Here is a 13,090-nt window from a genome sequence, read left to right on the forward strand (position 1 = left end):
GAGTTGGAGTTGGGTGTGGGCGGTAGAATCACGGGTCCTTGCCCGAACAGACAACCACTCTTGCATAGACGGATGCAATCCACTGCGAGGTGGACTACTTGCGCTAGAGCTTCCGGCGGCTTCAGGATCGAACCAATTTCCCGCCTCAGGGCCTTCGTCTTGAACAATCATGTTGTGCAAGATTATGCACGTATACATGACGTCGACCATGTTCTCCATATACCACGAACGAGCCGGTGCTTTGATAATGTTGAAGCGCGCCTGGAGAACCCTGAACGCCCTCTCCACATCCTTGCGAGCAGACTCTTGCTTCTGCGCAATGAGAGACTGCTTTTCGTTCACCGGCCTGTTGAACGTCTTTACGAAGGTTGGCCACTTCAGGTAGATGCCGTCGGCAAGATAGTACCCCATTATATACCGCCGATTGTTAGCGACGAAGTTGATGGCCGGCGCTTTACCATCCAAAACTTCGACGAAGAGGTCGGATTGGTGGAGCACGTTCACGTCGTTGTTCGATCCGGGGAGCCCGAAGTATGCATGCCAAATCCAAATGCGGTAGTCGGCAACGGCCTCGAGTATGACGGTGGGGTGGGTGCCTTTGTGGCCGCTGGTGTATGACCCCTTCCACGCCACAGGGCAATTCTTCCATTGCCAATGCAAGCAATCGACGGAACCTAGCATTCCGGGGAATCCGTGCACTTGTTCGTGCAGTTGGAGCAGAAACTGACAATCTGTTGTGCTTGGCTTCCGAAGAAATTCGTCGGTGAAGGCGGCCCGGACGCCCTTGCAAAAGTTCATCAAGCACATTCTCCCAGTGGTTTCTCCAATGTGGAGGTATTCGTCGAACGCATCCGCCGTTTGTCCGGTGGCAAGCTGGCGGATTGCTGCAGTACATTTCTGTAGCGTCGTGTGGCTGGGTCGGCCAACGGCGTCGAAACCTTCTTGGAAGAACTCTTCCCGGGTTGCCAATGTATTTGCGATATGGAGAAATAACTCCCGTCGCAAGCGGAAACGGCGACGGAAGTAGGTTTCTCCCCATACCGGGTTCTCACAAAAGTAATCTCGGACTAACCCCGCGGCGGCTTCCTCCCGGTCACGATGGATGTATTTCCGGGGTCGCCTTTGACGCGCCGCGGCTGCCGCCTCCTCCATACGTCGCTCTTCTTCTAGCGATTGTTCCATTATTTGACGCATTTGCTCAAATGGATCCATTAATAGATTAAATTTGTGAGAAGAATAAAATAGATGATTTGAGATGAAAATTGGAGTGGAATGACAGATGATTTGAGAAGAATAGATGTGTGTTGGTGTGTATAATGAGGATGAAAGAGGTGTATTTATAGAGTAAAAAAATAAAAAATATATATATAAAAAAATAATACCGTTGAACGGTAATATTCCCGTTTTTTTAAATTTTTTAATTTTTTTATTAAATTCGAATTTAAAAAAAATGATTTATTGCGTAAGCGTGACGAAGCCCACTCGCGGGCCGGCGAGTGGGCGTCACGCATGCCGCATCCGCGGGCCACGTCACGCTGGCGCGTGGTGAGACGTCTCGCCATCTATCTCGCTGGGACGAGCATCTCGCCGAGACCGGGACGAGACCGGGCTTGCAACGCTGTCTCGCTGGGACGGGACGAGACCGGGACACCCGCGAGACGCGTTGCGGGTGCCCTAAATCTCTCCCTCTTCTTTCTCCTCCTCCTCAGTCTCCCCAACACTCTCCCTATTTGTAACATATTTTTTATCAACAAATACATCAAAAAATCTTAATATAATGCATATAAAATCCTAATATATTGCAGGTAAAATATCAATATAATGCATATGAAATCTCAATAAAACTGTGAATAATGAGAGTGGATTTGTGAATAATGAGACTCTGCACTCCCAATTAATAAAATATTTTAAGTTACATACTAAAAAATAATTACATATACTAATGGACGTAATAAATATTGATTAATAATTACTACTATATAACAATTTCAAATATGAAATGGATTAGGAATGGAGATACAAAAATTTTGATTTATTTATTTGTACAATGAGAACTTGTTAGTATAATATTTAATACTCCACTACATCCGTTCCGGCATACAGGGAAACATTTCTTTTTGCCACAAATAGGAGTACAATATTACTTACTCCCTTCCAAGGTAAATGTCACACTTTCCTTTTTAGATTGTCGCATAAATGATACCTTTTTAGATTGTCGCATAAATGATGTCACATTTCATTTTTAGGAAAAAGTTTCCTCTCACATTAATATAAATATATTATTTTCTATTTCTATTTAACACACAAAACAATCTTCTAAAATCTTGTGTCAATCTACCAGTGTGTGTGACATCTATCTTGGAACGGAGGGAGTACCTAATTAGCTGAATTGAGAGAGACTAAAATAGAGTTGATGTGTTTTCCTTTTAACAAATATGTCGACTTAAGTGAAAAATTCCAAAAATAAAATGATTTCACATTATTTGGGATAATATCTTTATGTACACTTTTTATGGGATTTGTTTGGGATGAGAAAATGTGAAAAATACTAGAGTAGCCTTTAGTGGTTTAGGGCATTCCCAAAAAAGTTTAAAAAGTACAAAGTGCAAAAAAGTGTAAAACTGCCATTTCAAAAAAAATAATTTTTCAATGATTAAGCTTTTTTTCTTTAAATGATCTGACGTGCGTAGTATTAGAAAAGCAAAAAACTCTTCAAATGTCGGGGTACAGTCGTACCGTTCCCATGTGACTACACAAAAATAGATGAATTGAAAAAGAGTGACGTGACTTCTATAACTTTTCTGTCCTCTTTATTTATTATGTCAGATTAAAAAATCTGATTCTTTGTCATCTTTAGTGCACGTTTGATTCCTTTAACTCATCACAATTTGCACATAGGAAATACAATAAAATAAGATGGTAGTCGCTTTAAGCCATTTCCGAGTAGAGGAGCATTAATAATGCTTTAAACCATTTCAGAGCAACGGAGCATTAATAATGCATAGTGATAGCAGTACAGAATCTTCTCCCTTGTTTCTACATGTGCATATGTGTGGTGTGTTAAAAACAACATTTAGATTTTGCCCAAAAATAATATAGATAAAGTAATGAATTTATATTTTTTATTATTTCATTTTCCTTCTTACTCTTCTTCTACTACTACTATATTTAGGGATGTTCAATTTGCAAGATTGTATCACATGATTAAATATATAGTGCGTTTGGTTCATTAAATTCAATCTCATAATTGAATCCTAGATTGATAATTATGTGATAAAAAAACAATAAAACTAATATAAAATGACTATTTGAGTGTTAAAGCCTATAGGCTATATGCATGTAGACGCGTGACTCTATGCATGCAACTGACAAAACATTTATTCTCGTATTTCATAGTAATTGAAATTTTTTTTTGACACAAAAATGAAGAAAAAAATGTGCAGTGCATTAAACAAAAAGATACTCTCACTGTCCCTCATTAATTGGCATCATTTTTTTTTCTCGTCCATTCTCAATTTAGTAATGGACCACCCATTCCACTAATTTTATCCACTCATTTTCCACTACATTTTATAAAACCCGTGTCAAGCTAGTGGGTGTCAATTAATAGGGACGGAATGAGTAATAAAGTAGGAGAAATGAAATAGTAAAGAGAATAAAATAAGAGGGAGAGAACAAAAAGCGGGAAAATGTATTATTCTTGTAAATAACTCTACTACTATGGAATGCTCAAAATGAAAAAATAACTTTACTGATATGGAATGGATGAAGTATAACACATCCACTCTCTCTCAAGTCTCAAATCTTATCTATTTGTGTGTTACCGACTATGCATGCAACAAAGCATCCCCTTATTGTTGTCTTTAAACAAAATACTAAAATCGACTATGTTTTGTAAATTATTGGTAAAACTTTTGCATATAATTGTTGTCCTTGAACCAAAATAAACAGGTCATAATATATTACTATTGGTAAAACTTTTGCATATAATTGTTGTCCTTGAACCATAATAAACAGGTCAAAATATATTACTACTATATTTCATTACATATCTCCTAGACTCTAGTAATACAATCCATGTACTCGTTTCATTACACTAAAACTTAAAATTAAAATAACGGTAAATTGCTTGAAAAAATCATGAATTTTGATAATTTTTTGTTCATCCCACTAATTAACTCAACCACGTCATCAATTGGAAACATCAAACATGTGAAGTGTATCTAACCGACAACATATTGCAAATAGAATATCGATATATTTTGTCATAGAATAATTGAAAAAAGTGTTAAAATTCATATTTTTGCGGCTGATTTTCAAAATTGCGTAGATTCATGATTTTTCTGGAAGTTTACCAAGAAAAATTGATTTCCACCTAAATTCTATCTCATCCATAGCAGCATACTTTTACAATTAGTTATGAAGAAAATCCCAATGCCTTATTTTAAATTAATCTGGTCATCTGGTGGGTGGTATGTGGAGATGAACACTATTGAAGCAAATAAATTTTGGAGTTAAATTAACTTTACATAAAAACACGAATATTGTGAACATGTGACATGAAAGAGTAACCATGTGAATTTGAATTTCAAAGGTGTTTCACCTATTTTATTTTTAGGAAAAAAACAAAGCAATATATCGATGCAGTTTTGCAACTATTAATGCAGTGAGGGTTTTAGGGTATTATAGCAACAGTGTGTCATGTGAATTTGAATTTCAAAGGTGTTTCACCTATTTTATTTTTAGGAAAAAAACAAAGCAATATATCGATGCAGTTTTGCAACTATTAATGCAGTGAGGGTTTTAGGGTATTATAGCAACAGTGTGCCATGTGAATTTGAATTTCAAAGGTGTTTCACCTATTTTATTTTTAGGAAAAAAACAAAGCAATATATCGATGCAGTTTTGCAACTATTAATGCAGTGAGGGTTTTAGGGTACTAGTCTTTACCCCCGTGCTATGCACGGGGCAAATAATTTTTAAATAATGAATATAAATTTTAATGAAATATAGAAACTAAGAATTAAAAACAATATAAAGATTTACAAAAACATAAATGTGATTATAAATAAAACATTTATAATAAATGAAGAATTTACTCATCAACTGTAAATGAAATATTTCATATTCGACAATTAATTTTATACAATTTTAATTTATGATATAAGTGGAGTAAAATATATGATAAATAAGAGATGTATGACTAATATCAAAGAGTATGAGTTAGTTAGAATAAGATATACAAATAAAGAACATGTTATTTGAGTAGAGATTAAAGAGAAAAATTAGAAAATAACAATAAACCAACCAATAGTTCATAAGTTTTGAAAAACTTCTTGGTAAACAACATTAACATTAACATCGCTTCTATTATCATCTTCATCTCCACAAACTAAAATCTCGAGACCTCCACGACTCGTAAAATCTTGAGACCTCCACAAACAAAGCAACCTCAGAAACAGTAGGAAGGTTATAAGTTCTTCCATCCCTACCTCTCCTGCCTAATAATCTTAAACTGACATTTGGATGATTTTCTTGATTAATCTTCGCTTTGACCATTCGGAAGGATTTGACCAAAACATTTTCTTCATCCAAACATTTTTTTAAGATCAACAACTATTTCTGAATGAAGATTATTCAAATCATTCATCCCCTATAAAATAATATTTAATTCAACACAAATTAGTTAAATTACAAATTAAATAATTTATTTATGTTGACTTCATAAGAAAATAGACATACCTCACCGAGTTTATTCTACGATTAATCTCATTTCCGTATAATAAATTAAATACATTTATAACTTATTTCAACATATTTAATTAAACTAATATATTTACATATAAAATTGTATATTATTAGACATAACAACAATTAATGTTACACAATATTGTTCTTTGTTTGATAATGATAATAATTTTAGATTTTTATTAGTAGAAAGACAATTTTCTTTCATTAAATACCATGTTATCAATATCATTTAATTTATTTTTTTAATCTTTTATTAATAGTAAGAAATAAACAATTAAATATATGAATAAATTAGATCATAGAAATTTAAAATATCCTTGAAACGCCAAGATTTTAAAAAAAAATTGGATCATTCAATAATCACATCTTAGTTGACTACTTATTTTCTTATGTTTAATTTCAGACTATGGAATAACTTGATATGCATGACCAAAGATTAAATGCAATTTTTGTATACGAAAAAAATAAATTTCTTATTTCCACCATATATACATATAAAAAGTAAATTATCACTTAAAATAAGTGATAACAGTTCATCACTTCAAATCTTTACTACACTTTATATCATAAGAAGTCATACAAACTTTATAAATTTAATTTAAATTTAAATATTTATAATTTCATCTAATTTCATAATTTATTCTATAAACTTTGTAGTATTGTTTAATTAATTAGAAACTAACTAAAATATATTATAAAATTATATACTACTTTTTAAATATATTAAAATTTTCAATTAAGTAAATATAGGATGAGACAAACCATTTTCAATATCTGTGTTGTCATTTAGCTTGATTATTAATATGGAAGTGAGTATTGCAATAAAGGATTTCGATTTTCCTCATCACTATTATTTTAATATATATATATATATATATATTTCAATAATTTATTTTTTAATCTTTTATTAATAGTAAGAAATAAACAATTAAATATATGAATAAATTAGATCATAGAAATTTAAAATATCCTTGTGACGCAAAGATAAAAAAAATTGGATCATCCAATAATCACATCTTAGTTGACTACTTATTTTCTTATGTTTAATTTCAGACTATGGAATAAATAACTTGATATGCATGACCAAAGATTAAATGCAATTTTTGTATATGAAAAAAATAAATTTCTTATTTCCACCATATATACATATAAAAAATAAATTATCACTTTAAATAAGTGATAATAGTTCATCACTTCAAATTTATACTACACTTTATATCATAAGAAGTCATACAAACTTTATAAATTTAATTTAATTTTAAATATTTATAATTTCATCTAATTTCATAATTTATTCTATAAACTTTGTAGTATTGTTTAATTAATTGAAAACTAACTAAAATATATTATAAAATTATATACTACTATTTAAAATATATTAAAATTTTCAATTAAGTAAATATAGGATGAGACAAACCATTTTCAATATCTGAATTGTTATTTAGCTTGATTATTAATATGGAAGTAAGTATTGCAATAAAGGATTTCGATTTTCCTCATCACTATTATTTTAATATATAGTCCATATGTATATATTTCAATATTTTAACAGTATTAAAAAATATATAAGTAAGATTCTTAAAAACATTATATAATTTAATAAATTAGATCAAAGTAATTCAACACTAATGAATGTATACAAAATATAATAAAAATATAGAAAAGAAGAACTCAAAGCAATGTGAAGATTTAAAAAAATGTACTACTCCTTAATGAATGTATTATTTATATACAATTTTAATTTATGATCCAAGTGGAGTAAAAACAATAAATTTAGTGACAAAAAAATATGTGTAACTAAGGATCAAAGAATATAAGTTAATTAGAATAAATATACAAATAAAGAAAATATGTGTGAGTAAGATCAAAGAGTAGTGGAATAAGAAACGTACAATAACAGTATACCCATATTAGATAATTCAAAAAATATTTTAATTAATTAACTATAAATTTTAAAATAAATATTAACTAAAACACTTTAAAATATATAATACATATAGAGCAATCACACTTCAATGACATACTACAACTTCGTATAAAGATAGTAGTATTATTTTAATATTCAGTTAAACTCAAGAATAATTAAAACTTTCGGTCATTCAATTGAATCGAATATAAAAATGTCTTTATTTTTATGAGGATGAAATATTAAATATTTTAATTAAATAAAATTCAACTCATTCTTTCATTAATCACCTCGGCCCACTTATCAATTTTTTAAAAAAAATTGCAGCCCACTTTACTTTAGCCTAATAGATAGCCCAAATCAAAATAAAATGAGGCTACCCTCAAATTATACCGCCTTCACCCATCGTATCTCTCCCTCATTCACATTCTTTATTTTAATTCTTCCCCAAATTCACCTTCCAATTGAAATCCCTAAAAAAGGAATAGAGAAGCCGACGCCTCTCTCCCCCACGCCTCTCTCTTCTCCGGCGTCGGCGTCGGCGTCTCTCTCCCTCACACCAGCTTCCCAATTAACATCAGTCTCAGCGTCGCAGCAAGGCACAATACTGTAGTCGTGCCTCTCGGCCACCTCCCAAACCAAATCCATCTATCTCTCTCGCTCGCTGGCTCTCTCTCCCTCGCCGCCCTTCGCGTTGCCCCGCCTGCACAGCCGCGTCGCTAGCGAGCGACGCCGACTCTTCTCTCTATCTCTTTCCTCTCTCATCGCTCTCTCTTTTCTTACGCCACAACCGCTGCTGCTTCCGATTCCGCGCCGGCAATGATATAATCACTCTCCGGCTGTTAAAGATTGGATCTTTGGATGAATCTGGAGATGGGCGAAGCAGCGGCTAGAAATGCCATGATAGGGAGATGGAGGTGGTGGGTCTGCACAGATGCAGTCGGCACCGTCGGGCTTCTCTCTTCTCCATTCCTATTATTTTTCTTCTTCTCACCGGTCTCCTTTAACAGCAAGCACAGGTATTAGTGTTATATTATCTGTAATTTCCTTGAGAAGCTTTCTCTCTATTGGACCAATATTTGCCCAATCAATTTTGCAGTTTCTGTCCAATGTTGGCATATTGAGAAATGACAAAAAGGATAATCACAATAGCTGCACACTTTCCCGCCAAAAAGGGTAATATTGACTTTTCAGCAAACTGTCACTTTAGATTAGTATAGATTATAGCAACAGTGTGCAGTGCGTGCATGTTGTGCCACACGGTGATGAAATCAGCTTTGGTGAACATATAACGTCTTTCTCCCTCTCTCAAAATTAATTCTTTTAAATTTGATTTTCATTATCATTCATATGACAGTGGCGGATCCAGAAAGTTTGGTTTGGGGTACGAATTGTACAACATAAATAAATATATAAAATAATACTAGAAATTAAAAAAAATAGCTAAATTTTTTTAGATGCGAAATGTACTACAAATAATATTACATAAAATTAATGAAATAGTAGAGTAGTAGTATAATATAAAAATCAAAGCAATTAAACAAAATTATATAATAGAGCATAATTTGAAAAACAAGAATACTTTTTGAGTACACGTGACGGGGTTTCGAACACATGCAAGAAAGGACAACCACATAGCATTCTACCACTAGACACCAAATTCATATGATTAATTTCAATGAAAAGAGTAGTTAAATCAAGGAGATTTGGGGGTACAGTGTCCAACGTGCGTCTGCCCGTGTTCATATCTATATATATTTCGTTATGTCAGCCACAAAGAACCACTACTTTCCTTTTATCTCTACCACTTTACTTTCTTTTCTATCTCAAAATGGATTTCAATCCAATCCCTAACCATATCTACCGATTCCCTAGACAAAAGATCCAGCACGCGATTCGCCATCAACACGAGCTAGGCCGCGGTGGCTTTGGGGTGGTGTATCGAGGAACCATCCGACGTCAAGGAGAGAGGACACGCTCAGCAGCCTTCAAAATGGTGTTGCGGGGTGATTTCTTTCGACAAGAAGTTGCGGTGCTCGATATTGTGCAAAGTATGAATGTAATTGAAATTATAGGCGTTTGCGAAGAATTGCGGACTATCGTGGTTGAGTATGCTCAGAATCGAACTCTGAGTTACCATCTCCGGCATCCAGACTCAATGACGGATTTCCCATGGTGTACACGGATCAAGGTCTTGGTTGGCCTTTGTAGAGCGTTGTCTCACGTCCACGGGTGCGGCTACATTCATCGGGACGTCAAATCGGAAAATGTGTTACTGATGAATGATTTCACTCCTAAATTGAGTGATTTCGGGGCTGCAATAATGATCGATGAAGAACCTCATCCGTGTATTTTGTCCGTAGGCTACACTGATCCTGATTATTTGCATCCCTTAAAGAGTGAAAATGTTAAGTTTCATTTGGATATCTACGCATTTGGAGTAGTTATCCTAGAAGCGTTGACTGGACGTCCTGCCTTTGAGATTGATGGCTTCGGAAGGACATTCCGATTGGACACATGGGTTCGAGGGCTTTTGCTCGACGAGATTCTACATGAAGAATTCAGGAACTTGGAGCAAGCGCCCGACTTGGAGATTGCTGCACTGGACGGAGAGAATACTAACATTCCTGAGGCTCTTAAGGACTGTATCCGCATTGCGCGACGTTGTTTGAATCCAGAAGTGAACCAACGCCCAAATTTTGATCAGATCCAGAATGTGCTCAAGGCCTGCCCGAGGCCGCCAATTATCAAAGGTGGACGAATGCTGTTGGCAATGCTTAGGGCGTCCCTGTCCTCTTTGTGTTTGACTATCTTTATTAATCTTTCTGCTTTGTGTTTGACTATCGTAATTGTTCGGGCTTTTATTAGATATTATGTAATTTGCTTGTTTAATGTATTGTATTCCCATGCTTTTATTGTAATATATTTTATTTGGCTCATCCATCCACTGTATTATTATGAATTCCCACTCGCAAATTAGATTAAATTAAATTGGCATTCATAATAAATTGCCAATTTAATTTAATCTAATTTGCGAGTGGGAATTCATAATAATACAGTGGATGGATGAGCCAAATAAAATATATTACAATAAAAGCATGGGAATACAATACATTAAACAAGCAAATTACATAATATCTAATAAAAGCCCGAACAATTACGATAGTCAAACACAAAGCAGAAAGATTAATAAAGATAGTCAAACACAAAGAGGACAGGGACGCCCTAAGCATTGCCAACAGCATTCGTCCACCTTTGATAATTGGCGGGCCTCGGGCAGGCCTTGAGCACATTCTGGATCTGATCAAAATTTGGGCGTTGGTTCACTTCTGGATTCAAACAACGTCGCGCAATGCGGATACAGTCCTTAAGAGCCTCAGGAATGTTAGTATTCTCTCCGTCCAGTGCAGCAATCTCCAAGTCGGGCGCTTGCTCCAAGTTCCTGAATTCTTCATGTAGAATCTCGTCGAGCAAAAGCCCTCGAACCCATGTGTCCAATCGGAATGTCCTTCCGAAGCCATCAATCTCAAAGGCAGGACGTCCAGTCAACGCTTCTAGGATAACTACTCCAAATGCGTAGATATCCAAATGAAACTTAACATTTTCACTCTTTAAGGGATGCAAATAATCAGGATCAGTGTAGCCTACGGACAAAATACACGGATGAGGTTCTTCATCGATCATTATTGCAGCCCCGAAATCACTCAATTTAGGAGTGAAATCATTCATCAGTAACACATTTTCCGATTTGACGTCCCGATGAATGTAGCCGCACCCGTGGACGTGAGACAACGCTCTACAAAGGCCAACCAAGACCTTGATCCGTGTACACCATGGGAAATCCGTCATTGAGTCTGGATGCCGGAGATGGTAACTCAGAGTTCGATTCTGAGCATACTCAACCACGATAGTCCGCAATTCTTCGCAAACGCCTATAATTTCAATTACATTCATACTTTGCACAATATCGAGCACCGCAACTTCTTGTCGAAAGAAATCACCCCGCAACACCATTTTGAAGGCTGCTGAGCGTGTCCTCTCTCCTTGACGTCGGATGGTTCCTCGATACACCACCCCAAAGCCACCGCGGCCTAGCTCGTGTTGATGGCGAATCGCGTGCTGGATCTTTTGTCTAGGGAATCGGTAGATATGGTTAGGGATTGGATTGAAATCCATTTTGAGATAGAAAAGAAAGTAAAGTGGTAGAGATAAAGGAAAGTAGTGGTTCTTTGTGGCTGACATAACGAAATATATATAGATATGAACACGGGCAGACGCACGTTGGACACTGTACCCCCAAATCTCCTTGATTTAACTACTCTTTTCATTGAAATTAATCATATGAATTTGGTGGTCTAGTGGTAGAATGCTATGTGGTTGTCCTTTCTTGCATGTGTTCGAAACCCCGTCACGTGTACTCAAAAAGTATTCTTGTTTTTCAAATTATGCTCTATTATATAATTTTGTTTAATTGCTTTGATTTTTATATTATACTACTACTCTACTATTTCATTAATTTTATGTAATATTATTTGTAGTACATTTCGCATCTAAAAAAATTTAGCTATTTTTTTTAATTTCTAGTATTATTTTATATATTTATTTATGTTGTACAATTCGTACCCCAAACCAAACTTTCTGGATCCGCCACTGTCATATGAATGATAATGAAAATCAAATTTAAAAGAATTAATTTTGAGAGAGGGAGAAAGACGTTATATGTTCACCAAAGCTGATTTCATCACCGTGTGGCACAACATGCACACACTGCACACTGTTGCTATAATACCCTAAAACCCTCACTGCATTAATAGTTGCAAAACTGCATCGATATATTGCTTTGTTTTTTTCCTAAAAATAAAATAGGTGAAACACCTTTGAAATTCAAATTCACATGGCACACTGTTGCTATAATACCCTAAAACCCTCACTGCATTAATAGTTGCAAAACTGCATCGATATATTGCTTTGTTTTTTTCCTAAAAATAAAATAGGTGAAACACCTTTGAAATTCAAATTCACATGGCACACTGTTGCTATAATACCCTAAAACCCTCACTGCATTAATAGTTGCAAAACTGCATCGATATATTGCTTTGTTTTTTTCCTAAAAATAAAATAGGTGAAACACCTTTGAAATTCAAATTCACATGGTTACTCTTTCATGTCACATGTTCACAATATTCGTGTTTTTATGTAAAGTTAATTTAACTCCAAAATTTATTTGCTTCAATAGTGTTCATCTCCACATACCACCCACCAGATGACCAGATTAATTTAAAATAAGGCATTGGGATTTTCTTCATAACTAATTGTAAAAGTATGCTGCTATGGATGAGATAGAATTTAGGTGGAAATCAATTTTTCTTGGTAAACTTCCAGAAAAATCATGAATCTACGCAATTTTGAAAATCAGCCGCAAAAATATGAATT

The 13,090-nt window shown here is 34.5% G+C and overlaps 2 protein-coding genes and 1 long non-coding RNA gene across 3 annotated transcripts; 2 read left to right on the forward strand and 1 right to left on the reverse strand.

The window, feature by feature from the left end:
• The first annotated feature begins 8,006 nt into the window (after positions 1–8,006).
• Positions 8,007–9,006, forward strand: LOC121789443. The gene is made up of 2 exons (XR_006048042.1): positions 8,007–8,676; positions 8,757–9,006. It is a non-coding gene; the product is annotated as an uncharacterized LOC121789443 (long non-coding RNA).
• A 482-nt stretch (positions 9,007–9,488) lies between these two features.
• LOC121789444 (probable serine/threonine-protein kinase PBL19) lies at positions 9,489–10,438 on the forward strand. Its single transcript, XM_042187907.1, has 2 exons — positions 9,489–10,302; positions 10,365–10,438. Exons 1-2 carry the CDS (start codon positions 9,489–9,491, stop codon positions 10,436–10,438), a joined length of 888 nt encoding a protein of 295 aa, XP_042043841.1.
• A 444-nt stretch (positions 10,439–10,882) lies between these two features.
• Positions 10,883–11,833, reverse strand: LOC121789445 (probable serine/threonine-protein kinase PBL28). Its single transcript, XM_042187908.1, has one exon. It carries the CDS (start codon positions 11,831–11,833, stop codon positions 10,883–10,885), a length of 951 nt encoding a protein of 316 aa, XP_042043842.1.
• Positions 11,834–13,090: the final 1,257 nt, after the last annotated feature.

The sequence above is a fragment of the Salvia splendens genome, unplaced genomic scaffold (assembly GCF_004379255.2).
Source record: "Salvia splendens isolate huo1 unplaced genomic scaffold, SspV2 ctg240, whole genome shotgun sequence".
NCBI lineage: Eukaryota > Viridiplantae > Streptophyta > Magnoliopsida > Lamiales > Lamiaceae > Salvia > Salvia splendens.